At 42.8% G+C, this 27,838-nt stretch overlaps 1 protein-coding gene across 1 annotated transcript; it reads right to left on the bottom strand.

The window, feature by feature from the left end:
- Positions 1–99: 99 nt before the first annotated feature.
- Positions 100–27,283, bottom strand: LOC136106083 (sodium/hydrogen exchanger 2-like). The gene is given in 14 exon segments (XM_065846130.2): positions 100–1,468; positions 2,898–2,964; positions 7,320–7,454; positions 8,781–8,895; positions 9,545–9,709; positions 10,840–10,910; positions 12,780–12,869; positions 17,758–17,954; positions 19,275–19,492; positions 23,078–23,328; positions 23,906–24,369; positions 25,829–26,065; positions 26,068–26,134; positions 27,023–27,283. Coding segments are annotated over 14 exon segments (2,475 nt in total). The 3' UTR covers positions 100–1,331.
- Positions 27,284–27,838: the final 555 nt, after the last annotated feature.

The following is a 27,838-nucleotide window of genomic DNA, read 5'->3' as shown; positions in this document are numbered from 1 at the left end:
GATGCAGAGAGGCAATAATTCTTAGATAACTTCATAACACAGCATATTTAATTGAGATAGAAATGTAGTACATGTATATGACATCATCATCAAAGATGGGCGGTTTTCTAAACAAAGTGTAGATAAATGCACGTGACTCCCACGCAAGATGGATTAAACGAAGACACAAACAAAAATTTTAGTAAAGGTCTTGAAGATGACAGTGGATTTATAAGAAAAATCAATAAATATGTATATACACACATGAAATACCATATAATGCTAAAACGTTCAATTTTCATTTTACAATGAGATGAATTTCCAGTGAAGGGGCAGTCAAGAGTGGCCTTCAAGTCAAAGTTAACTACATCAGCTTATGTCAGGACACCGTAAAGGAGCCTGTTCAAATGAAAATGAGACCTCCACAGCTTTGCCAAGCCAATATACACAATTTTCTGTCTTTAAATTAAAACAAAATCCCCGGTGTACTAAGCAGTGGTCTCCTAATGAAGTATTTCTGCACGTAACAGATTGGCTCTGGAAGTCAAAAAGCATCATGGAGTATGCAAATTCCTACAGTTTATCTTATTTCTCATTCAGAAAAAGCCACTTGTTCAGATTAAATACTCTTGGATCCTTCAATTCAGAGGAAAGGGAAGAGAAAGAAAAATGCCGATGTTTACAATACTAAAATTTACCCTATTGGGTTCAGCTAAGGACAAGAATCCGAAGGTTTGAACACTTACCTGGAGTTTCAAAGGAAATTACGCAAATGTGGAGGGATCTGTCTTCCTCAGGTCCTATCCCTGGGGTTTACCTGCACCTGCTCTGCAAAAGGGGTGACATAACATCTTATTTAACTATATGATTTAACTTTGGACTTCACGTCATTAACGTTCATAGTCAGGACCCTGAGAAGCAGAAGAGATCTTTTGCTCTTTCCTGGTGGAAAACTCTCCTGGAGATGATAAAGTTTTTCCTAACACATAATCTAAACTCTTCTGCTGTTTAGTCTATTCCTGCTGACTAATGAGAGAATCTGATATTAAAACATCCTTTCTTGCAGCTGCAGACAGCTCCACCAGTTTTCCCAGGCTGAACAAACCGATTTTGTAACAGACATTACCTTGCACTGCTAGTGTTCAGCTCCACATCATTTCCCCTGGTTCCCTTTAAAAACCCAGCATCATGCAATGAGAGTTCACGCTTTGATGCAGACTGCTCGGGATATTTTGCCCTGTCCACACAGTCCTTTTCAATACTCGTCTTATTTACATTATCTACACGTATAGTAGCCACCCATGCAACAGAGTCCGACCCCTCATGGGACACCAGTGTCATCACTTGTGCCTTTACATCTTCAAAGTCAGTTCCTTCTCCGTTTCTCTCTTCTCGCCCCTGGTCGTATCGCAGGGCTGGGGTGGTGGGATGACACACACCGACTTCGAGCGGCCCCGTTCCACTTCCCGAACCTTTTCTGCATTCCCCACTGCGGGAATAGAAAAACACAGACTTGTATGAGAAATGTTCTCCTTTGTGGGTCAACAGGAATGAAGAAATACCAAGAGCTACTGAGGTGGCAGTTTGCTCATTGGGGATGAGCTGTTCCACTGCAAGGATCACTTTCCAGTTACAAAACAGAAGACAAAGATAAGTGTTTCAATGGGGAAAAAAAAGGCAATTTAAAACTTATTTTGTACTTTGAAACAGGTTACGTATCTGGATAAATATCGTCATTCTTCAGTCAAACTGCATTAGTAACTTTGCAGAACAAAAATTCATATCAGTGACTATCTTCAAATAGCTTTTCAAGATGCAGGTGTCCTGCTGGAGCACCTATAATTTCACTTTGTTGTGTTAAGTGATTTTTTGGGAGGTACATGCAGTCGTGATGGAAGGGTCGATGTTGGGGGCTGTTGTGCTCACATTGTCCCTGGGGCAAAAAACAACCCACCCAGCAACGCTGCTTTCCATCACTTTGCTCTGCTTACACTCATGTTTTTCCTCAGGAAGAACACAGTTTAAACATTTATGATAAACTATGGATTAAAATAGCTACATTCCCAGCAGATGTCTGTGTTATGCACACACAAATGTCACACAGTTGTGTTCCTTCCATCAACTCATGCAAACCTGCAGTAAGGTACCAGCTACTCTATGGCTCTTTATTTAGCAAGGGTTCAGTTAATTGTTTAAATAAAATTACAAAGGAAGACAATATTAGAAATAGGACACAAAAAGATTGAAAGGAAAATTTCTTACTTCTTAAATATTTTTACAATTCCTATGTAAAAAAGAAATATTCTGTATGTTAATATTAGACCCTGCCCCTTGACCTATCTCAGCCTGTGTTGGGAGACTATTATTTTTCTGTTATTTTCAACAAACACTGAATCTTTTCAATCATCACTTTTACAGCTGTGACTGTACTAAAAGGTGTTGTACCAAGTATCATAAAAATTCAGTGCTCAGTTTCCCACTGAACATCTCACTGCAGTTCAGAGGCTAAAATGATGCTGGCTACAGTTCCAACCAGCTATATGTTGTGTGAGGCTGCACTGATACTAAACTTTTTGTAATTTATTTATTTAATATGACAACTAAGCTTTCAGCTATCTAAAAACTGAGCTTGGGTTTAGAAAAACATGAGGTCTTGAGCCACTGATCTTTCTGTAACAGATACTCAAAACAGACAGTGCTGCTAATGGGACACTCAAAATGCATTTTTATAACACTTAGCAAGCAAAATAAAAATATACTGTAATTTTTGGAAAGTATTTGGGCATGAACTTTATTGAAGTAGCATTCATTTTTATAAGGTTGTAGCTTATGCATTAGCATCACCATAAGTGGAATAATCTGCAATCGTTGCTGAACATCTGAGTCTTTGGTGGAACATGAAGAAACCCCCAGCTTACCGGTGAAGGAGCGGCACAGCTTGGGCTGCGGGCTGGAGTCACCCTGCGCCAAGTAGGAATCATCCTTCTGTGATTAAAGAGGAAAAGGAGTTTAATACACTGATGAAGATCGCGAGCAGGTCTGTTAACGACACTCCTGCTTCATAAACAAGCCATTTGCAATCCCCAAGGACTCCGTCTGCATTTGTTTTGCCAAGAAAAACAACAAGAACTATTGCTAAAAATAGGCCAAAGAGATGGCAGGAAATATTTACAGATGCTGATTTGTTTTGAGTTGGTGGAAGAGGTCTGAGCTCTCCAGGAGCGACTCAGCAGATGGGATGGGATGGAGCAGCCCTGGAGCAGGGAGGACAGGGCAGGTGAAGCCCATCCCCAGAACATGGACATTTCTCACCTTGGCTGCTCCCCACCTTGGCTGCTCGCCACGGAGGCAGGTAACGAGCTTGCACTAACGAGCTCCCTGTCCTTTCACTCCAGTGCTAATCTCCACCCTCCAGGAAAAAAAAAAAAAAAATACATAAATCTGGTAGCACAATGCTGCCTGAATTGTTCAGTGCTTCTGTAAACTGGGAATAAGTCTCTTACGCAGCTGTGAATTGGCACGTCGGTCCAGAAACCCAGAGACTGCCAAAATCACTCTGGACACCTCCCAGCCTGGTTTTCTGTTTTGTTTTGGCTCATTCTCCTCCCTCCCCTAACGAGGACCGCTGCCCTCCATCCCTTGTTCACACTTTTATTGACCATTTTAATAACAATGCCTTCCCAGCTCCAGCAGCATCGCCCGGCTCCCTGGAAAGCCATTCCCAGGGGCATTTAACGATTCTCAGAGTATGTTCCATGAAAGGGCTCCGACATAATTACCAAAGGCAGAATGTCATTTACGCACATGGCTCACAGGCAGCTCCAAATAAGCTCCTTCTGGGGGAGTGTACTTGTGTTTTGGCAGAGGAAAAGAGGACAAAGTTGCCTGGCTACAGGTGCAAGGATTTTCTGGGTGCTCGGTGATAAATAAAAGCTATCCTGGGTCTCAGACACCTCCCTGACAAGGTACTTTGCACTGGATCCTTGCCTAAAATAATGCAAGCCCAAAATCCAAGCAGCGTTCAGAGCCAGCGCGATGCCCAGCTCCGGGAAGGATCAGCCTTAGACAGGAATTTTGTCCTCAGGCGGAGGAAGGTGAACTTTCTGCTGGAAATAGTCTTGGAGTTAATCCTCTGGGCTCTGATTCAGATCTGAAGTCACCTCATAGTCTTGCCAAGGTTTTTCTGCCTGGTGTAAATCATTTAACCTGCGCCGCTGGCTTGGGAGGGATGAGGATTGTTCTTCTTTTCTCTGCCTTCTCTATTCATTCTGCAACACTTCCTTGGCAGGGGCTTCTAAGGCAGCATTTACTGTAAAAGCAAAGGCAGATACCCAAAGTGCAGTAGACCCTCAAGGTACCTAAAGTCATCCAGGTTAGAGAGAAGAGATGGTTCAACCGAGCTAAAGCCAAAGTGCTGACCACAGACCAGTGCCTGTACTGGTGAGGACACTGTTTTCTCCACACTGACTGTGGAAGGAGATGGATTGTCCATCAGGAGAGATGACCTTAACTCTTGGTTCCTCCCCAGCCTGGTGGAGCCATAGGCCTATAGAAAGATGCTCTTCCATACATACCTTATTTTGTGGTGGCTGATACAGGAGAAAAACATTATCCAGCACCTAGTAAGTTCTGAGACGAATCTAACTGAGCCACAAGAGCTTCATATTTTAAAAGCAAAGGACTAAGCAACTTCACTAAAAACAAAACCAAACAAACCAACAACAACAAAAAAAAAAACACCATATATGCAAACAGCCAGCAAGTAGAAAAAGCAGTGTTTCTATCGAACCAAGGAGATTTTAAATTATTCACTCAGCTCACACCACCTAACCGATGGAATGTATCACCAAAGTTTTTTTCAATAGACTGGCAATAGAAACCATGCAGGTGTTTCACCAGCACCGGAGGGTTTTCAGTGCTCTTTTGCTTGGAGTTTGTTCCTCGATTTCCAGTTGGGTTTGCAAAGACAGTTGTAATGCTTCCATCTCGTGGTGAAATGCAGAATAGAAAAATGTGTGGCATGAGAGCGTCTGGGTTTTTTTTGCTGACTCAAAACCTGGAAGGCCAAGCCTTTCCCTTTGGGACTACAAAAGATCTGGCAATTAGAAAATTCACAGACACTAACTAGGCACATTTTTCATTCATCTCTGTTTTAAACATGAAAATGCCATTTGCTTGTCAACTTGGCATAGCACTAAATCTGAGTGGTTTACGTTTTTCCCAGAAATTTAAAATATTGAGCTACTTTTAATGGGATGAAATCTACTTATCAGCTCAGTTTTCCTTCTTTCTGCTGACAAATTCTGCAGTCTGTCCTTCTGCAGTGTGAAGTAACAGTGTTCACCCACCCTCCCACCCTGTGCCAATATTCCAGGGCTCTTGTAGAACATCATCCCATCACTTTTCAGTATTTCCTCATTTCTATTTGCAGTAAAATGAGGCAGCTATTCTGAAACATAAGCAGATAAGCTGCTGCTCACACAAAGCATGCCTGATTTTTCCTTTAGGGTGCAGAGGGATGCTGCTGGGGCTTAGAGTCACCCTCACAGATGTCACTGGAATCAGCCCTCAGTATTGAAATCTGCTTCACTTCAACAGCACAAAGCAAAAGTAGCTGCTGTACAGGGGTAGAATTATCACCAACAAATTATTCCTATGAGCCAGTGGCATTCAGCATCAAACTGGCATCTTGCACAACCCACAGCACCATTCACCATCCCCACAGGGTATTAGCCACCGTCCATGGGTCAGTATAGAGACAGAGCAAATTTACTTTTTGTTCAATTTCTCCCCAAAATATTCTGTCCTCTGAAAGGCCAGCTGTAAGAACTCAAACTAACAGGAGAAAAGGTCTTCCCAAAGGTGTTAAATTTCCTATGAAATGTACTTCAGAACCTAATGGGAGCACAAGGGTTAACAATCAAATGTCCTTAAAAGTCTGGAACATCGCACTTAAAATCAGCACTAGCTTGCTGCTGTTCTTTTGAAGTTTAATTATACCAAATGTTCTACAGGAACATGCCATGTTCTTGCCTATCTATTTTGAATTGTAAGTACCAATCAGCATGTAAATGATCAAATTAAATCTTTTAAGTTGTTTGCAAGAGCCAGAACACCTTTCTGTTAACAGAGGGCTGAGACGCAGCAGAATTTGGTGCATTGGTGCCGTTCTTGGTGGGCTCTTCAGTGACCAGCATTTGAACAAAGAAATCAGAGTGCAGAAAAGCCTGTGGCAGTCCTGAGTTCTTGTGCTGTCATAGAAAATTACTACCTAAATAAAGAAAAATAAATTGTTTCTTTTTAAAGGTCATTCTGTTCTCCTTAGCGATGGAGTCTCTCTGCCCAGATCAGAGACCAAGGTTTGCACTTGGATGGTGCTTTAGCCTGAACAAAAACCCAAGATTCAGAGAAGTGGGTGAAATTCAGGGACCGCCCAGCAGTTACTGCTGCTGACCTGGGGGTCTGCGAGCAAAATACTGGCAGGACTTAATTGCTTTTCCTAAAGACTAAGAGTTTCACAGGATGGGAGGAACTGAGAAGACCAAGTCTGCTCCTTGTGCACCATTCCTGACCCATTTCGTCTTTCCAAGGGGAAACATCTGCCCAGCTTTTCTCATTATTTCCAAAGAAGTCAACAAAAGTCTTCACCAGCCACAGACATTGTATTTACCATGTTTCTCTTTTAATTCAGAAAAAATGAACTGTCATGGAGCTGTGCCAGCAGTAAATTTGGACTTGAAGTGGTTCTCGCAGGAATCAGTATGCAACACTTCCCTCTATTTTACTTTCTTTAAGTCTGTCCAGAACTGCTTTTAAAAACAAAAACCTCACCTCCAGGATAAATAAGAACGCTCATAATAGTGCTTCTGTCCTTTCAAAAGAGTTGGGAGGAAAAAAAAAAATACCAAACAGATTCAAATATTTACAGTCCATCTGGACTGCTGACAATGGGTGCACCAAATTCCCGCCTTTGACAAAATCTCCCAGAAAAGAAAACAGGGGAAAAACAGACCTCCAAATCCACAGACTGAAGCCCAATTAATAACATTTACTCAGTAAATAACTTTCCTAGTATGGCTAGGAGCCTGTGTTCACAAAGCACTGAGCAGCACTGCACCCAAGACAGCTCATTTGTTTGTCAGGAGTTGGGCTTTTTTCCCTCAGTATTTTCTATTCATGGGAATGCAATTTAGGATTGAGAGACACTTTTTTTATTTCCTTAAGGCAACTAAATTTATCTCTAAAAGGAAATATCACCAGCAACAAAGAGCACTCTTGCTAGTGTTCATGATACCTGCACAGGGCCTCTGCAGGTCCAAGCCATCCCCGCTGCCTCTTACCTCCGTCCTGGAGACGGTCATGTCTGCTCCGCTCACTTCCACCCGCAGGCTCTTGTGCCGGAGGATCAGGATCTCCTTGGGATGTTCCCCGGGCTCGGTGTCTCCAGGCAGGGTGTGCCTGCTGTACGCCGGTCCCTGCATGTTGCACCAGAGAGACCAGGGCTGGGATAGGACCATCCCTCATCCCTTCACTAGTGCCTGTGTCTTCCAGGTCTGTCACTCTCCATGACCACCCCATCTAGCCATGAAGACAAACTGATCCACCCAAGTATGAGAGGTACAGATGGAGGGAAGAAGAGCCAAGGAAGGAAGATGGCACTCTAAACTCTGCCTTTTTAAAATACAAAATTGCCCAAGCAATTGCTGAATGACAAGACTGAGATGCATCTCTGCTAGTCCAGGCGACACACCAACTTAGTGCAACAACTCCATTAGAGGTTTCTTCCACCAGAGCCGTCTCAGGGCCTCTGCTCAGCCATCCAATATTTTATATCAGCCCCACCCTCACATATAAATAATGCAAGAGCATCAACAGGAACGATAAATCCTGCTTCAAAAGGCATAAACTAACCAAAGTGAAATCTACTAACATCAGTGGGAATTGAGGTAACTTTGTCAAGGATGAGGCTGGATTTCAGCAGAAATGCAAACAGGAGGTGTTGCCTTCATCTCCACCCCATTCACCATTCCTACAGGTTTCCTCCCAGTCTTATCTATTTGCTTCTCTCAGCTCAGCAAAGGGACAGGAGGGGGTGACTGAGTCCTCTGTGCTGAGCTGCCCCCACCAGCCACATCCCCAAGGACTCGGTATTTCATGCATAATCCATAAAACAAAGGCTTAGGTGGATTTCAAGGATAAGGCTCTATGTACCACTATGTGAGCAGCAATTACAATGCACAGTCCTAGATGCTGTGTAAAACCCCAGATAGATTATTCCTGACTTATTCTGTAAACAGCAAGTGGTTTCAATATCATTTACCAGTTGTACTAGTTTCATGGCAAAACTGCCAACCAGTTTTAAAATCTCTGCAGATTAATTCTCACTTGCAGCTCACTGACTGTGCTCTCTTGAAAAACCATGCAATGCGAGGAGAACTCCATCCCTGCTCTGTCCTGTAGGCAGCCAGGAGCTGTTGCAGCTGCTGGATCTGCTAACCTGATGCCTGAAGATTCACGTGCTCCTCCTTTCTCCTTTCTGGTTCTGGGTACTGATGCCTAAAATATTTTATGAAATTATAGGCTGACTGGGTGAACCTTTCAGAAGCTGTCATGCTGCAAACAGAGACGTGCCACTGACTTGGAAATTGGGTCTGGCTTCACAGGGCCAACTATTCTCTGCTCACAAAGAGGTATCATTAGTAATTATGTAAATAATCATAACATCTGCTCAGGCTGTTAGGATAACTGAGATAACTTTTGTTACTGGACACCTAAAATACAGATTGTGGGAAGAGTTATACCGTTCTCCTTATTCGGTACAGGTTCCTTGCCAATATTTCCTGTATATTTTCCAGGACATCCGGATTCACAGTATCCTCCAACTTTTTGTCTGTTATGACAGTCCTGTCGTTGTTGCTGCAAAGAAAACCAGAACATCTTATTTTATGAGATGCACAGCAGCACAACTGGTGCATCCCCAAAGCCCTTTGGGACCCCACCACCAGCAGACACGACCGAGTGCTGATCCCCACAGCTGGAGCTCACAGCAGAAACGGCATTTGGTGTTTGCATCAGAGTCGTGCCAGCGTGTGCTCCGGGGTTAAGTGGGTAACAGAGCTGTGGCAGAGCGAAACTGTCTGTGAGAGATGAGCCAGCCGTTCTGACTTGCAAATATTTGACCCTGCTCTCTCAGCCCGATATTCATTCTCGCTGTTGGGTCCCTTCAACACGCATAATAGTGTAAAGGTGTCAAAAATGGTGCAGGTGCCTCTTCCTCAGAGCACCATTTCTGTGTACTCTGCGGGGGACAGAGATGAGTCTCCATGCACAATATCAGAAACTGTCCATCAATGCCAGCAGATTGCTCATCCACCTGATCATTTTTAATACCCACCTTCTCATTTTTAAGTAGTGTTTATTTTGCATGTGTCCAAGCTCTGTTGCTCCTCCCATAGGATTGCCCAGCAGGGAAGAGCAGAGGAGGCAGAGAAGTTTGTAAAAGCTTTCCATAACTGTTCCCCGCAGTGGGAGGGTTGGGAGGAGTGACAGAAAGGGGACAACTTACAGCAAGGAGGGATGAGACGGGGCATGGCCCAGCTGCCCGGCTTCTGCCAGCTCGATGGCGTGTTTCCGCTCCAGTTTTTCGTAGAGAAGCACAATACTGGATTTCGGCTGGTCGTATTCTCGAAGCAGGATCTTCTGCAGGTATTTGCTGTTGAAATATTCTAATCTGTTTGAGGAAAGAGCAAAAAAAAAAAAAAGAAAACACAACATACCGAGATGGGCTTCACCTCCTCCCGTGACTGCCCAGCATCAAAACGGACCTGAGCAAGTCCGCAGGTTCACAGTCCATGACTGCCCCATATTCCATTGTATTCCATTATCTTCTTTCCAGAAATCACTGCTCCAAACAGTCAGTGTTTCGTTATTTCTGCACTCCAGTACGTAAGCTATGATATTAAAACTTTGCCAACCACAATAACCCCCCCCAGAAAGTGTCAGATTTATTGCAAACTCTGAGCACTACAAGTAACATGCAATAGCCCCAAGGGATGCAACAGATTTAAACACTTCCAAATTCTCCCTTGAGCCATTTCCTCTCACTTTCTGCTCAAATGCAGCACAACATTAGGGAAAAATCTGACCGGTATCGAATGCCGATGTTCCAGTTGGGCTGTTGTTGGCTGTTCACAAACCTGCTCACAAGGAGCCAGGACACTGCTCAGCAGCAGCGATTCCCAAACCCTCTAGTGGCATTTTGAAGCATTGGCATTTCCAATAAGACCCCTGCCAGCTGCCTTTAGCAGCCACCATGAAGTTAGCTGCATCCGTGTCTACACAGACTAGGAATAAAACCTGGTAGATTGCTATTGGTATACTTTATGTTATTTGCATTTTTTAAAAAAATTCTCCTGTGTGTACAATCTACCAGAACTTAACAAAAACTGCATACTTTGCTACAGAAATCTGTAGAGATCATCTGTAATTTGTCAGTCCACAAGTGGTTGCCTGTCCAAGTACTGCAAGTTCCTATTTTCAATATTAATTGTGCACACACAGGGTTGGGGTCCTCAGCTCCCACATGGACAGGCAGGCAGGAGGGAATGGCCCTCTCATTTCCGGCAGGTTTCTTTGGACAAGAAGGGACAAACAAAACAGGAGAGGAGAAAGGAGACTTTTTAGGCTGAAGCACAATATGAGACCTGCACCTTGGTCAAGGAAAAGCCACCCCTTTGTCACCTTGGCTGTGCCATAAGAATGAACCAGGCTCAAGCACCCACAGGGGAAACTCAGGGAATAGAAACCAGCCTCATTTTGTTCTACACGTGTACACACAGTTGTATTTTGGCAAATCCTTACTTGTCTTTCCAGTAATACTGTCCCCAGTGTCCAGATATATCTTCAATGCCAGCCAGCAAATGATCCAAGAACTAAACAGAAGAGAGGATTTTGCTGTACACCGGTTGCATGTATCGCATACGTGATGAACTCAGTCAGCAAACATCAAAAGCCAGCAGAGAAACTGGGGATGCTTTCAGCTCAGTACCCAGCACCAATAAACAAGAAGGGGGGATGTCAGGCTAATTCCCCATCCAGGCATCCACGTGCATCCCTCGGTTCTGGAGCACTACAAGTGGTTTGGCTGCTTTCAGGTCTGCACAAGCAAAGAATAATCACTGACGGACGTGGATCTGCTCTCTATGATACATACAGGATGGCTGATGGATTCCGTGTCCTGCATATTGGGTCTTGATAAGCGGGAAACACTCATATTGAGGTTTTTGAGGACAACTTGTCTGAGGAGATCTGTATCTTCAGGATACAGGTGTAGATAACACAAACGCTGCTTTAACTTGAGTAATAAATACTGCCTTTCCCCAGGCACTTCCCATTGAATGAAATCATTGGCCATATCTTGCCTAATACAAAAGTATTAGTACTGTTTAAAATTGTATTAAAAATGCCAGTTTGATTTCCCAAACTGTTTTCCCTCCTGCTAGTATCTCTAAACTGGGAGAGGTCTCTGCTCCACCACAGCCAATGACCCACCACACCTTAGTACTGATGTCCCTGGATCTTCCTCAAGCTCTAGTAAGAATAACTTCTTTTTGTGGGATCAGAGGCAGAAAAATTCCACAGCAGCTCACTCGACTTTGCAGCCAGCACAGGATGAGAGTCCTCACATTTGCTTTTAGCAGTTCTGTGGTCTGAGGACTGAAAAATGACAGCCCCCGTCCTGGTAATTCGATCAGAGAAATAAATTTGAGGCAGAAAGCCACTTCTGGCTTCTGCGTGCCTGGTTTCCAACTATCTGCATTGTTACCTTCTCAACTTAATTGGTACTTAGTCATTTTCAGCTCACATTTCCTAATAAACACATTTCCAGAGATGATTTACTATTCATACACTAACAAAAGAAGAAAGTATCCTCTGTTCATGATAGGAAAAGCCTCTTCAGCCTATTGAAGTGTTCCGTTAACCTCAGACAAAGCCCTGTAATACAACCTAATTATGAGGATGCCAAACAGGTTTTACAAATGTCCTCAGACCTAATGTCTTTATTTCTAGCTACCCAAAAATAAGACAAAAATATTCCTGAAGGAACCATACCTACAGAAATATGACTGGGCATATACACTTTTATTCAGAAACATTATTTTACACTAGATTCGGAGTATGACAGCATTAAAAAAATCCCTGGCCAGAGCTGGATGGGCAGAGGACCTTGCATTCTCATGGAGGTGACCCACTCTGTGGAGAAGTCCTCTGTAACTAGAAAGGCCAATGTTTGGATAGCAAGAGCAAGGTGAACTAAACTCCAACTTTGAGTGATTCCTTCCAATATGGTGTTTTCCTTGCCCTCCCTTTCCCAAATTTTTTTGCAAAAATCTCCAAACTGATAGTGGTCAAGTGAGTAGTGAACATACGGAAGATCCTAACCCTGAAAGCAACCAAGTCTCATTTTCTATCACTCTTTACAGAGAAGCAGAAAAGCTGGAGTTAGGTCCCAGTATAAACTTTGGGGTGAATGACTGTCTTTTCCTGTCATGTTTGTGCACCTTCTAATGCAACATCAGCCTAGTTGAGTTGATGGCTGCTGTTCCAATGCAAATAATAACCCATGGTTAGGAAGGTGCATAGAATTTCAAGGCTGGAAAGGGACTGACCTGATGCAGATTCAGGTAAAACTGCAGATCTGTAGAGCCCCTGGAGGCTCTCCACATTTCAGAAGAGCCATATTGCTATCAGCAAAGCATATTGGGGAGCTCTGGATGTGTGCTGATGGACACATCACTTACCCGAATGTGGATCTGCTCTCCCACTGTGGGAGCACTCTCTCGTTTCCTCTTGACAGCCAACAAGTCAACGAGAGGACGGATGGTCATTCCCTGCATCAAAGACAAAAAAATCAGCTTTTCTTCACATCAAATGTTCTTAGTGGTTCCTGCACTGGAACCAAAATCACCAGCATGGGCATGAGCCACAGCTACCTTGTTCTTTGCCAGAACAAGACCTGCTGTTTGAGCCAGCGTCTCTCATCTACTCGGTTTTATTAGCAAGATAAAAATCTGCGAAGCTTTGACAATGCTAGAAACTCTGTTCTTCCAACCGTAAGTCAAACATGTTGTTTGCTCATGGTAGTAGCCTGACAATGGGAGCCCACATACTTCAGGTTTGGGGTAGGGAGACAGGGGAAATGCTCCACTCTCCTCATTTGGCATCTCAAAGACCACAAAAAGTCAACCAATAATAATTTCAAGGTCAAGCCTGTGGCTTGCTGTTGCTGGTAGCCCACCAGATGGACAGGGTCTTGAAACATTCAAAGTTCAAATGCCTGAAACGATGATAGTTCTTGAGAGTTGCCAGCATACAGCCTCTGCCAGCATTTGGCTGCTAACTTTTTGAGTATTATATGTCACAGATCATTACTCCAACGATCTAAATGGCCAGTCGGTGGCTAAGTTTACTAATCAAAGTATCCACCTGGTGGGAAGGGTCAAGGGAAGAGTTTTAACATCCTTTAAGCCTCATGAATGAACTTCTAAAATGCTGTTGTGGTGCATTTCTTAGTTTGGGTTCGGTATGAAATGGCTTTTCTAGGACATGTTTACAGCAAAAATGATGGAGTGGTTGATGTTTATGACTTCTGAATGTCACAGATGCTGGCACGGAGGATAGTTGAACACATTTTTAATTGCAGAAACAATTAATGTGTCATTTTAATAGCTAACAGCGATTTTAAAAAGCATTGCTGTTCGGAGTAAATAACATAAAATTCAAATTCTGAAAAAACAGATACAACAAAAATGTAGCAGAGACTACGCAATTTGGTCTCTTGCCTTCACTGGGTAACCAGCTGCATTTGGTTTCATTTTAAAGTGACATTTCAGAGTTTTGTGATCAGAATTCCAAAATTTAGAAACATTTTAATTCCTTTGGCCCTTTCCTGACTTTGGGAGCATGATGGGAATCCCACAGGTTGTTTTCAGGTCAGCAGACTGCGACACACTGGTAGGTCCCTTGGGATGCTCCTCCACCCACCAGGGACAACGCATCTGAAGTGCATCACCCAATCCTGACAACTCCATCACGGCTCATACAAAGCTTTTCTACCACCAGGGATCCCGTAGCAAACAACAAAAACTCTTCACAATTATTATATTTGCTAACAATTTGATGGAAGAGGTCCGAGGCAAATAGGCTGAGAGAGTGAACTTCAGATGGAGAACATGGTATTTAATTTTTAAACCTCATTGAAAGGCAGAACAATAAGAGCGTTTTGTGACATTCCAGACAAGCCCACAGCTCCCTGGAGAACTTTCTGGTCTATGTGGCACATATCCAGGCCTGCCTGGAAGTGTTGAGGACTCGACAATTGCTTAGTCAGCCTTCTTAAACTCATTAACCGCGCTTCTTGTGGCAAGAGCCTTATGCAACCCAGTTAGAAAGGCAAAAACAGCCAAGTTACCTGGGTTATACAATGCACTCATAGGCCCATGTATGGACAAGCCCAGCTGCTCACACATTGGTCACCAGTCTGTGTAGCATGAGGATTTTAGGGCAGAATGGTCAGGATTTCCAAAAAAATTAAGTGGGTTTGTGTTCCGACAAGACTCCTCAGTCCTGCATCCATCAATGTGGCTGGCAGCAGGACCCCAGAAGCTGTAGGATGCATTTGCAAACCCAGATTTCTGAGCATCCATCCTCAATACCTGCTTCTGTTATTCTTACGTCTGTTTTCTGTGCTGACCTACAGCAATATCTTTTTGGTTCAGCTTTTAAGTTTACTCCACCCTGTTTCCATTCTTGTGGTGGCCTCAGTTACGCAATACTGCAGGTATCTGGAGCCTGAGCTAAGTCCAGCTTTAGAGGTCTTATGTTCCTGTTGAATGGCTGAAGGTCAAGGGGTTGCCCTGTACACGTACCCTGTTTAACTCTCACCCTTTAGCATGGAGATGACATCACCAGTTGAGCTTTGAGGTTACACAAAAGCCCTTTTCCCAGTCCTGGGAAGGATTTTCCGAAGCCTCAGCAGAATAGAACTGCTGCCTTAGAACAGCCTTTGTCTGAGACTCAAGAGCATCTCCGCATGAGTGGACATGCCCAGTGACCGTGTCTTCAATTTCTGACCCACATTTGCATCTTAAAACTGTCAACCTCCACCTAACAATGCTCCCCCCATCCCTGGCCCCCGCTCTCTCCTTTCAGTCCAAAATCTATGCCTGGTCCAGCTGCCCTGCAGGTCTCAGCCCATGGGCACATCAAACTTGTTGACCATTTTTTCAGCTCATGGTATGGACTAGGTGGACATGTGAAAGCAGAGACTCAGCCCCGACCCTCTGCATTGGCCAAGCACCCAACACCCACACCTGAGGGCTTGAGAGAGGCCAAATGGAAGGAATTCACTCTTGCAGGATGATACTCAGCCATGGGGCCACTCAGCAGCTGTCACTGTGACCTGCTATCTCGCAAAGCCCCAGGGGGTGCTCTGCTGCCTCCATCCAAGGGGACGAGGAGGAGCCCAGCCCTGGGTCAGCAGCTCTCCATGGACCTTCTCGCTCTCTACAACTACCTGAAAGGAGTTTGTAGCATGGAGGATGTTGGTCTCTTCTCCCAAGTAGCAGGTGATAGGATGAAAGGAAATAGCTGCAAGTTGCACCAGGGGAGGTTTGGATTGGATATTTGGCAAAATTTCTTCATGGAAAGGGTGTTCGAGCAGTGAAACCAGCTGCCCAGGGAAGTGGTGGGGTCACTATCCCTGCAGGTGTTTAAAAGATGTATAGATGACACTCTTAGGGACATTGTTTAGTGCCAGATTTCGGTTATGGTTGGACTCAATGACCTTAAGGGTCTCTTCCAACCAAAACGATTCTGTGACCTCATGCACTTGAGCAGTGGCGCTCCTGGGCAGCTTTTCTGCACAGCATCATTCCCAGACCCAAATCCTACTCTCTTCAGCCCTATGGAGACCCACTCATAACTTTTCGGGACAGTGCACACCAGGTAGACATCAGCCTTGCTCGCTTCAGGACCAGACAATCCCAGTTTTTCCACCATATCCCTTCCTCAAGTGTCACAACCTTTGCCAGGTGAACTAAAAGGTGTATTTTGGAGAAATAAATCCCAAAAGGAGTGTTGCTTTTACAGACTTGCTGCTGGGCAGAGAAGAACAAGAAAACACATCCAAAATCTTTACCCCACAGACAGCTGCAAGAACGCGGTTGCCACTAGATGTCACAGCAACGCCAAGAGCTGCTGCTCCACAAAAACTCTTCACACCCTCAGCCTGCGCCTAAGGGAGAGAAAACCTCTCTCCATCGTACACCTGCAGGCGTGCTGGTTAAGAATCCATGAGAAATAAAAGCATATTAGTAAGGAGAGCAACGCAAGCACTGAGTTCTGCCCCCTGGCTCCTTGTCCGCTGTGCAGCTGTAGGCAGGGGACAGATGTGGCACCTCTCCTATGTTCCCCCCAGCAGCAGCTCAAGTTGCAGATGCTCCTACAGATATTCTGTGGAACTGGGCAGCAGAAATCAGTCTTTAGAAAGATAGAATTTAAAAAAAAAAAAAAAAAAAAAAAGTAAAAAATACAGTAAAATAAATAAATCAATTAAGAAATAATCATTAAAAAAAATAGTACATTTCTGCTTTAAACAATAAACCAAATATCTCCAAACAACCAGTGCTGCCCTGGCAGCAGGGAGTTCAGGTGTCCACAGCCACCCCATAATGTGGGCAGGTTGCACCCACTTGCAGCAGCTTTCCCACTGGGTAGGAAATCACCCAAGAACCACCAGGGCAGAAGGAGAAGCAGGAAGAAAGAGGGCTTAGGGATCAGTTCTAAAAGAAAAATTAGAAGCAAATAAATCAACAGTGTTACAACTTTTTTATTTGCTTCTTATTTTTCTTCCTTTTATAACAAGTAACACACTCGATTTTTTTTCCGCTGGAAGAGTTAAAACAATCCCCTTTCTGTTGTATCATCATAAAATAACTGCAGCTGCTTTGCTGCATGAATGTGAAAACATCTCAGACATATACAAAATATTTAGATAAACAACTAATGACTGTTGTTGCTTCAGCTGTTGGATGCCCCAAAACAATAGAATTAATTCTCAGAAAATGTTAAGAACTCACTCCTTTAAAATTAGGTCCCTTTAAACTGCCCACTTGTGAGCTACCAAAACTGAGATGACCAAACCATAAATCTTTTTCAAAATTCCTGCTGCCCATGTTCAGGGGCTTTGGAGCATCTCCAGTATCTGCTATCTTCTCACCTTTGGGATCAGGGAACTGACCCACAGCTCAGTGTTGGCTGACAACAACAAGTGGTTCTTCCCTTGCTCAAACAGCAAACTACCTGTAGAGTTTGATCCATGTTGGCTTTGCTCTCACATAAAACACGTGGAAGCACTGCTCCAGAGGGGAAACCTGTGCCAGCATAATTCTTCTCAATTTTCACCACTGCTACCCCAGTAAGGAAGGACCAGATCAACAACAGGACAAATTATCACAGAAAATGCTATGGCACATACTTTAAGTCAAAAAATGATAGTCAACCTCATGAATGAGTGACACATTCTCACACCTTCTGCCTCTTTCAGTAATAATTTAAAATTATTATATGCCTAATAACTTAATGGAGGGAAAGTTTTAATGACCAGTAAATTCTTGTATCCATCTAACGGTTTAGTACTAGTTATTTGTATGGAAAAAAAAATGTAAATATATCACGCTCATTCTTTACATCTCCTCATGACACCAATAGTGTTTTTACCTGTATGAACACGGTGAAGAGGATGACAACAGTTGTTGCTGCAATGAAGAGCTTCTTTCTGCGAAAGTCAGGAAGCAAGAAAACCAAAGAGAAACAAATGGCTCCTCGGAGACCCCCGTAGGCTATAATGAACTGGTCTTTGCTGGTGATGGTGTTCACGTGAAACCTGTTCACAAAGAAAGTCAGCACAAGAACCCCTGAAAAGCAGGAAAAAAAGAAGCACATCAAAGAGATGAAAATTAATTCCCAACACATTTCGGGAGATAACAGATGTCATTGACTGGCTGCACTTTGGGGCGCTTGGTACAACTACAAAATTTTAGGTAGCTCATTTTACAGCAAATTCTCTTGTTTTTTAACTCAGCCTTGTGCTTATCACAGTCCAGATGGGAAACCAGAATTTCCTTCAGAAACTTCATTCACTTGATTACGCAGAGCCAGATTCCGAGAACTGAATTGAAATATTAATTGATTTACTTTAATTGGTGATAACAAATGCTTAAATTGCTTGGATTACAAGTGTTCTCAAGGCAAGCCATCAGCAACAATTTAGCCCTCTAATTTCCAAAAGTTTCCAAGCAGTAACTTTGATAAGCAGCTATATTCTGCCTGTGTTAATTGTTGTTTCTTCACAAATCTTTCACTCAAAGATTTCTACTTTATGAATTTAAGATGTAAGGTCACACAGCAATTGGTGTAATTTATAGTCATTTGCAATAGTCATCTACATACACAGGAAGGTACAAAACGTCAAGCCTTAAATCAGTAAGATGTGATCTTAAACCCAACAGATAAACGTTTTATTTTCTGCAGATTAATGGCTACTTTGAGAACTGATGACACAGACCGACATTGACTTTTACTGGGAATTAGCTGGATCCACATCACTGTTGGTTTTCTGAAGGGTGTTTGTAAAAGAAATAAACTTCAAAAATACTAGTGCTATGAGAAGAGCTGTGTTTGGAGAGCCAGAGTTGTGCTTTTGTAACGTTACTATGTTCCTTATGTCTGGCAATGAAGAATTTTTGAGCTAAAAAATGTCAAATTCACTCAGAACTTCTTTTCATCTGAGTAAATAATTTAACAGAAAACCACTTAATCATAATGAAATATTCGAACATCCACACAACTAACAAGCAAGTTTCCAAGTGCATTTATGGTGCACAGTTATTAAAACAAACCTTGGCGGGTATTAACAGCTAATAAACCCCTTTCTGCTGCATCTTGCTAATCATGGCCTACCTTATTTAAGCAATTTCTTGAAGTGTCTATCAAATTTGAGTTCACTCTGACTCCATGGTTTGTAAACACAAATCCTGTTGAATGTTTTTTAGCTCTCAAATTCTTTGCCAAAATGTGTGCTCGGCTATTTCAGTCCTTGTGTTCACATCTGTGGTAACCACACATACAGGGGGAGCAGCAGAGGGTGATGGGGGAGGCAGGAACATTCTCTCATTTAATGGAATCACATTTTTTCACTCCCATGAACAACAAGTAAATCTGTAATATCAACATACCTAGCGCTCTCCAAACGAGACAGAAGATGACAGTGAAGCAAATGTACGGCCAGTTCCACTCATGATTTTCGCCAATGGTGGAAACTCCAAGAAAGATGAAGATGAGGGTATCACTAACACTGCTCCACATCTTCATGAAATACTTGACTGTGGTGTGAGACTTCAGAGAGATGTTGGCCTCCACATAACGTTTCATGCCCATGGAACAAGCAATGATGCTGAGAAAAAGAAAACAAAACAATCTTTTCTATCTAAGCACACAAAATCAACACATTGTCATTTATAAAAAAATGGGCTTCACCAAACCTTAGATGTTTGCACACATCTCACTGGGCAGTGAATCACTTCCTACATTAGTCCAATAGCATCAGGAAGGCCACCAGGACAATGCGATAATATATAGATAGTATATCTGGTTTTTAACAAATAAACAACTCACAATGTATTACATTAACCATAGCCTCACATTAACACCTAAAATTAGCTACATTCAACTCTTCCCATCACAATATACTGTTTTCAGCTCTTTAACTTTGCCAAACCCTGTTTGGGTTGAAGAGATTTATGCTTAGGAGCCCACATTACCTATTTTGTTCAGACGAAATATATTTGAGGGAAGGAGAGACTCTTGTAGTCGAACATTTGATTTCCTCAGATATTCCATATCCAACGTCACTTCAGAAACATGCAGCACCAATTAAAACCTCCACCTTGCAATTTTTTGTGAATAATTGTTTTTTCAAGTTACAGGGTACACGTGGTTAGCCTAATCCATCAGCTTTTTAAAATCAATACATTTTCAGGCCAGCAATCTTAGAAGGTCAAAAAAGCTGAGTGCTTGAGGAGTCAAAGCTACATTTTAACCTGGAAAGAAACATTTTGTTCTAAATATTGTACCAGCAATAGCAAAATGGCTTCACATTTCTGAGATTTGATTTCCATTTTTTCAAATGAACATGCACTTCTGCCCACTGTGAGTTACTGGTTACTGGGCTTTGCATTCAAACAAACACAAACCCAAAGACACTTCTATTTATTTCTTTAAAAAAAAAACCAAACCTGTTATGTGGTTTTCTTCATTGCCATAAAAACCCCACACACTCTTAGAAGAAAGAAACATTTGGGTTTGTCTGAAATTAAAACTTCAGGGAGAGGACTCGTAGAAAAGGCACAGGATGCCAAAGGTCAGACTCAGAAAAGCCATGATACTCTTACTGGGGAAAAAGATCCCATTTTACCCAGCAGCATGAGACCAAGATTCAAATCTCTTTTACATCTAATGTTCTTCGAGTTCGCATCTTTCATCTCCTAAGAAAATGTACCAATATTTTAAAACATTCTGAAATTGGTCTTTTTTTATTTATCCTCTTTAGATTGACCCACTTTGCATAAAGCACAGAGCCAGAAAGAGTAACAGAGATTGAACCACAGGCTACAATGAAAATAATAAATTCTTCTCTTTCTGTATCTGCCTCTGGATACAGAGTCAATAAAACAGCTGCAAGCAGGAACTAAGAAGTCTAACAAGTATTTATGGACAAGTGACTTTCAGAGCTGTGGTTTGGGAACACTTCTTGGGAAAAGGATATGGCTTCACAGCAGATTCACAGACAAGGAATAAACTTGTCCTGTTCTGTCACAACTTCAAAGTTATTTTCCCAACTGGGGAAAAAAAAAAAAAAGTCAAATGAAAAAAACATAAAAACATTTGCAGAATTGTTTAGCAGATTGGGTTGCATTCACAGATTTTTTTTGTGGACTATGTGGAATTGATTTTTTTTGGCAATCAAATTATTTTTCAAAGAAACGAACTGCCAAGATCTGTTTCTTATAATACAGTATTCCCTGGTCACAAATGAATTGTTTGAAATCAAGATACATAAAAGAGGCATTTATAATTTGGCAATTATAAGACCAGCAGTGCAGGAATCGGCTGCCTTTGCAATTGTTTTGCTTTAGAAACAATGCATTATTCAAAAGAATAGAAAATGGGTTCCATAATGGGTACAGTAGATTGTGATTGATAGAAAGAGACACTATTAGGACTGAATGTTTTCTGCTCCATGATGATTATGCAGCATATTTATTTCACTGTTCTGTTTCATGCTCCTATAAATAGGCTTTCTCTTACCTATTCCCAGAGCTAGATTTGTTTTCAGTAATGCTAGAATATTGCTCCTATTAACCATTGGAGGAAACTAAATCTGTAAGATACAGAAATGGTTTCTACCCAAAGCAGTGTCATTAGTTTTAAAATAGATTTCCCAGATATTCTTGTGTCTAGCTGGTACCTGACTTAATTTTTTAATTTACTTTTAATCTTCACTATTATCAGATTTACAGTTGTTTACACTGTAGCTATCAATGTAGTCTAAGTGCACTTTGTAGTCTTTAGAGAAATATTAAATAGTTGGCTGTGATTCCCCAGCACCAGCTGTCTTAGTTTAGGAAGGAGAACCAAGTGCAACAGATGACAGCCCCCAGAAACCAGGACTGAATCACACAGTTTTTCATCTGTTTCTGCTTTCCAAGGTGAGCTTTCTTTGACCTTTAGGATTATTATATCTATTTTTTCTTGTCCCCTGCTCTGCAAGTGAAAAGCACAAGGTCAGCAGAGAGCTCAGTTCCCTCTCTTAAAAAATGAAGGTTCTGGCCCATGATTATTGATTTTATTGGAAGACCTACCCAGTAAAAAGAAAAATAAATTAGCTGTATTGTCTAGAAATTACCATTTGTGAAAGGCTGAATTTACAGAAACAAACAGTTTTGCTTTGCTGATCCACAGGGACACATGAGATGGTATCTGACAGAGCACAGGACCCGGCTGCAGGACACAGGTTGTCCCCATCTGCCCCGTGTTGCTATACCCTTGTTGCACAAAAGCTTCATGAAGAAAAACTGTCAGTGCTCTAAAGTGTTTCCTAAAACGAAGAGTGTATAGTGCTATAGCAAATGGTTAATGTTTAGTGCCTTTGGATCCTGGATCTCTGACAGATTTGGCTGGAATTTCCCAGCAGATTTCCAGCGTTGATGGGGAGAGATGATGGGTGCACACACACACGGGGCATGAAAACACAACAGCCTCATTCAGGAGACCAGACAATCTCGTGAGCTGTGTATGAACTTCTTCTGGTGCTAAATCTGCATCTCCAAGTTACATCTCCAAAGCACTCCCCAACAGCAGGACTGTGCCCAGCAAGGCATACACAATTCCGACCCCGTCACTCATTTACTCTGTCACCATAAGGTCTTTGGGGACATCACCCAAAGCTAACAGGCGGGGAGGGCATGCATATCAGGAGAAGGGGTTTAGAACAGACATCCTGTAAACTCAGACCAAACCTTTCTGAGGAGTTGATTAAATACTCCTTGCAGCTCTTCAAACATTAGTTCTGACGGGCCACACAAGGAAAATAACAAAATATGCCAAGAAAGCTTCTTCTGGCTGTGCCAAAGCCATCAGACATCTCACTGCTTGAACATTCAGGGTTTCCAAACAAAAAACATGGAGTTAAATAAACATTCCTCAATAACCCACAGAAATACGCAGCCATCTGAAACTCGCCCAGAAGTCATCTGGATTGCTCATGACTTGCAGCAATTACCATTGATGTGCAATTGTGCAATGGGTGAAACATGGTTACAACTCCCAGCTCTTCCACAGTTTTCTACACTTGCTATTCACTGCTGTGCACAGATTTCCAGCTAAGCAAACCTACTTTAACTTTTTTTTTTTTCTTATAGTTTTCAGTAAAACAGTCAAAAAGCTTTCCTGGACAGTTGAGATTTTAGGACATACTTACGCCATGATCCCCGAAAGGTGAAACATTTCAGCGGTGAGGTAGGAAAGGTAGCTGTACAGGAAGACAAAGAGTGGTTCGATGACACGGATATCTTTGGTGAATCGTGTGGTAAAGGCGGCAGTCATCCCAAAAATAAGACCTACTAAAACTCCTCCTAGCCCAACCACAAAGAATTGTCCAACTCCAGCAAAAACATCCACACTTTTGATAGTTGGCATTTCACAGAAAGATCGAAATAGCTTGTAGAGCACCTGGATGAAAATCAAAGAGGAAAATCAGCTGTTAACAAGACATTATCATAGAATCACAGAATAGTTTGGGTTGGAAGGAACCTTCAAAACTCATCTAGTCCAACCTCTGCCATGAGCAGGGACATCTTCACCAGCTCAGGTTGCTCAGAGCCCCATCCAGCCTGACCTGGGATGTCCCCAGGGATGGGGCATCTACCACCTGTCTAAGCAACCTGGGCCAGGCTCTCACCACCCTCAGTCTATAAAATTTCTTCCTCGTATTCAACAGACATGGCCATATGTAGCAATGACAAAATACACTGCGGGGATTTCTGCCAGTGAAGGGTCAGTGTCCTTCTCTGGAGGTCAGGCTCCTACCAGGAGAATGCTGTGGCACTCCCATGCATTTCTGTCCCCAGACACACAGTCAAAGAGCTGTTCACCTGAAAGCTTCTCAGGACCTCAGGCCAGAGGAGTGGTCCAGGAGTCCTTTGCTAGAAGAAGCTGTTGATAATTTTCCCTCTGCAGATCCCACCTCTCTGCACCAACCCATCCTTCTCCTGAACATCAAACACTCCAAACAAAGGCTGGTCCTTACCACCGTCACTGCATCATTCAGGAGTGATTCTCCAAAGACCAAAATGTGTAGTTTTTCATTGACGTGTATCTCTTCAAACACCGCCAACACTGCCACGGGATCCACAGCGGCGATCAGGCTGCCGAAGAGGAGGTTGTGGAGCAACGACACGTCCTGGAGGTGAAAGGCTTTCACCTGGCAGATCCCGTACAGCGAAAAGCCAATCCCAAATACATTCCATATTGTCCCCACAACTGCGTAGAGCAGGATAGTGCCGATGTTCTCAAAAAAGGGACGGCTGGGCATGAAGTACCCCGCGTCGAGGACGATGGGCGGCAGCAGGTAGAGGAAAAAGATGTCGCTGTCCATGACAGGCGGTGACTTGTCGTTTAAGCCGTAGATGATTCCCCCCATGATGAGTCCTATAAAGATCAATAAGCAGCTTTCGGGAACGACAGAAGGCAGCTTGTTGTATAGATGAAAACCTGGAAGGGGATGAATGAAAAAAAATACACATCTATATTTAAAATATATATACATCTATATTTTATCAGCCCAAACTGGCTGAATAGCATCAACCAGCTCCTTGTTGGGGTGAGGAAGGTCCTTGTGCTCCCACCTTCAGCAAGCTGCGCTTTGGAGTAGTAATATACACACACAATTAAGGTGAAGCCACTCAATCAGAAATTGGCTAGAAAATCTGAAATTTTATGGAAAAATACAAAACTTTGTAAAAATTACCATTGGTTCAGACCACATTTCATCATAGCATAAGGTTAAAGATCTATTTTTAGGTAACGCACAAATAGAAAAACTAATCTGCATAAATAAAAAATTCTTTGGAGTTATTTATGATGTAATCTAGTTAGCATGTCATCTTCAGCACTAATGTAAATGGCAACTGCTAATTTTAAACACAATGCAGATTCTATTCATCAAAAAAATATACAAAAGCATTCTCATTAATTATAAATGATGCCACTTTTAATATTGTTTAATCATTGACACTTAAAGCTCAAGGCAACATTGAAAAAAGTCCAATGAGGTAGCCTTGTGCAACATCCAATGTTAAACACTGACAATCACCACAAGTATTCAAGGTGAGCTATTAAAAGAAAGTAATTGATACAAACCAACCTGGAATAGGGGTAATAGGAAAAAACAATTGTGATCGTTATTATTTCTTCATGCATGTTAATAAATTTGAGATCTCATCATATAATATGCAGAACAGCGAAATGAAAAGACCATCTGAAAGAAGTTCTGATGTAAATGAATCTCAGAAACTCCTGTCTGAGGAAAAAAAAAAAAAAGAGGGGAAAAAAAATGCTACAAAATAAATTTTATAGCAGTAATTTAATAGAAGTGACCACAATTCCCAAAGAAAAAAATATACATATAATTTCCACTTTCCTATGCTCAGTTTTGTAGAATAAGAAGGGGAAAAAAAGAAAATCCGAGTTATACAAAATATAATTTCTTAGTTGTTGTTACACAGATAACCTCCCTGATGCACAGAGATTTGATTTGCAGCTCTATAACACCCCGCACACAGATTGAATTATTCCTCACCGCTGGCCAGACAGAGGACCCTTTTTTAAGCCCAAGAAGTCTTCGTTTTAAGATGAAGATGCTCACAGAGATGAACTCGCACCTTGGTGTGCACTGCAGTTAAACTAAATTCCTGGAACCCCTGATGTTTTTCCTACTAACAGCAGTGCCATGCACAGGTGTGAAGTTTGAGATGGAAAACCATAATTTCCAATCTAAAATGCAACCAGGTAGCTATTTTCCATGTGTGCCATACGTCTGGCACACACTATGTCCATCCTTAGGATGTGGCATGTTATCTCGGGCTCCAAGGTTGCAGAAAGGGCGAAGCAAAGGCCACCCCTGCCCACACCATCCCCATGGAGACCCTCTCACCCTCTCAAGATGTCTCACCTATTTTGGCCAAGGATGCCAGCATGATCCAGAGAGTGATTTCAAAGGGGACTTGAACATGTTGATAATCCAGAGAGAAAAACGCGTGCTCCAAGGACTCGTTGCCCTGGGCTTCCTCACCAACCCAGCTGATGTTCTCCAGGACCACGTCCTCCAGCAGTGGCATCGCTGGGGAGCCCTGTGGGGCCCTGGCCCTGCTGGCTTGGACGACAGAAGACAGCAAGGACCAAGCTAGGATGCAGCTGCAGCTTTGGACCCTGGTTTCTGCCCCTCCATCTGCCCCAGAGGTTTGGCCACTGGCTGCTCCTTATGAGGACGAGTGGTCGGGAGCGCCGGTGGAGACAGCGGAGCTCAGCTCGCTCTCGTTGCATGGGTTGCTGCAAAGAGAGGAGCAGCTGCTCCGCCTCATGCTGTCTCTCCTCCCTGGTCCTTTAGTTTCCAGCTGGGAGAATCGCACCCTGGAGCACCACGTGCCCAAACGGACAGAGGTTCCTCCTGCAGATGCTCCCTAGGATAAACACCTCCTGCACCCTTCGACCAACTGCACCTCTCTGCATGCTTGAGAAAGGGACAAGAGTTGTGTTTTAGTCCTAATGCTTGAATATATTTGGGCTTACAGTCTCTCAGAAACCTTTCTTGGGGGGGGAGAAATTTAAAAAAATAAAAAATATATAAAAAAACCCTTCGCTGCTAGAGCAGCCAGGCTTCAATTAAACCGATCCGACATAACCAGCCCCATCCAGAAATGGACCCGTCTTATGGTGGGCTTCACTGCATTAGCAATAATCAGAACATCTATTTGGTAAACCAAACAAAGCACTCAGCTTTTTTCTGTGAAATCCAGAGCTGCCGGGCTGTGCTGGAGGGAGGTCACCTGTCCTGGACGAATAAGCTACAACAATTGCTTAAAGCTTCTTCCTGTCACAAGGGCTAACAGGAAAAGTTATCTTTATCTCTCTTCCCTACGTGTAAACAGCACTGAAAACGGAGGGAGCTTGATTAGAAAAGTTGGACAGACAGAAAAAGTTATTAATGTATCTAACACTGTTGCAAATAACATAGAGGGGAAAAAAGCAAACAAACAAACAAACCCCCCACACATTGGGCCAAATTCCTCCCTTTGAAGTTTCGTTTAAGTTGATGATGTTTCAACAGGGCTGAATTTGGTGCCAAGAACACATGTAATTAAAGCACGGAGGCCCCGGGCTGTTGCTGGACTGATCGATGGTCTATTTGTTTCTCTTCAGCTGCCCAAATCACACTGAAATCGAGCTGCCCGTAACGAGCTGCTGACCCACTTTCCTGCTGTAGAGTCAGAATCCAGCACCACGCAGACACAGATCCTGGTTTCTCAGCACCACCCGAGCTCCCTGTTTCTGATCCGATTTGTAAAGCAGGAGGAGGATAAACTTTGGGAGATGGGAGAGCTGCAGTGACACACTCCAGGAGTGACATCTTTCTATTTTACCATGGTTAATTTGAATTTCAGTGTGCTTTTACCACACCGGCTGACTTTAAAGCAAGGCAACACACCTCTCGTTGAAGCAGCCTTCTAGCAAACGAAGCTTTTTTAACTTGGTGCCACTTCTCATTTTGTATATTTAAAAAAATAAATGAAACTGCAGGATAGATACTTGGAGGGCAGAAATCCCACAAGCTTTTCCTCTGGCTTCCATCATTCAATTCCACAGGGTCTGGGACAAGGAAGAGGAGACAGGATCCTTGTTACTCTGCAGCAGGGGGAATACGGTGCTCCTAACAGCAATTAAGAAATTATTTAGCCAGAGCTAAGAGCAGTGGAAGCAGTTCTGAGCCTGGGCTCACATGTCAAGCCATCATATTTCCTCTTTCTGCTGAAATATTTGATGCTGAGTTTGGGAGTTTGAAGACTTGTTCCATTTGGTGGTCTGGAAAAGGAGTTTTGCCAACCTCCTGTTCCCTTCCGCACATAAACCATCCACGTGGATTTTTGCTATTCTCAGGAAAAAGGCAAGAAAGTTATTATTTGCT

Source organism: Patagioenas fasciata, chromosome 11 (genome assembly GCF_037038585.1).
Source record: "Patagioenas fasciata isolate bPatFas1 chromosome 11, bPatFas1.hap1, whole genome shotgun sequence".
NCBI classification, from domain to species: Eukaryota; Metazoa; Chordata; class Aves; order Columbiformes; family Columbidae; genus Patagioenas; species Patagioenas fasciata.
The sequence above is the reverse complement of the archived record's forward strand: the minus strand, read 5'-3'. Positions and strand labels throughout refer to the sequence as shown.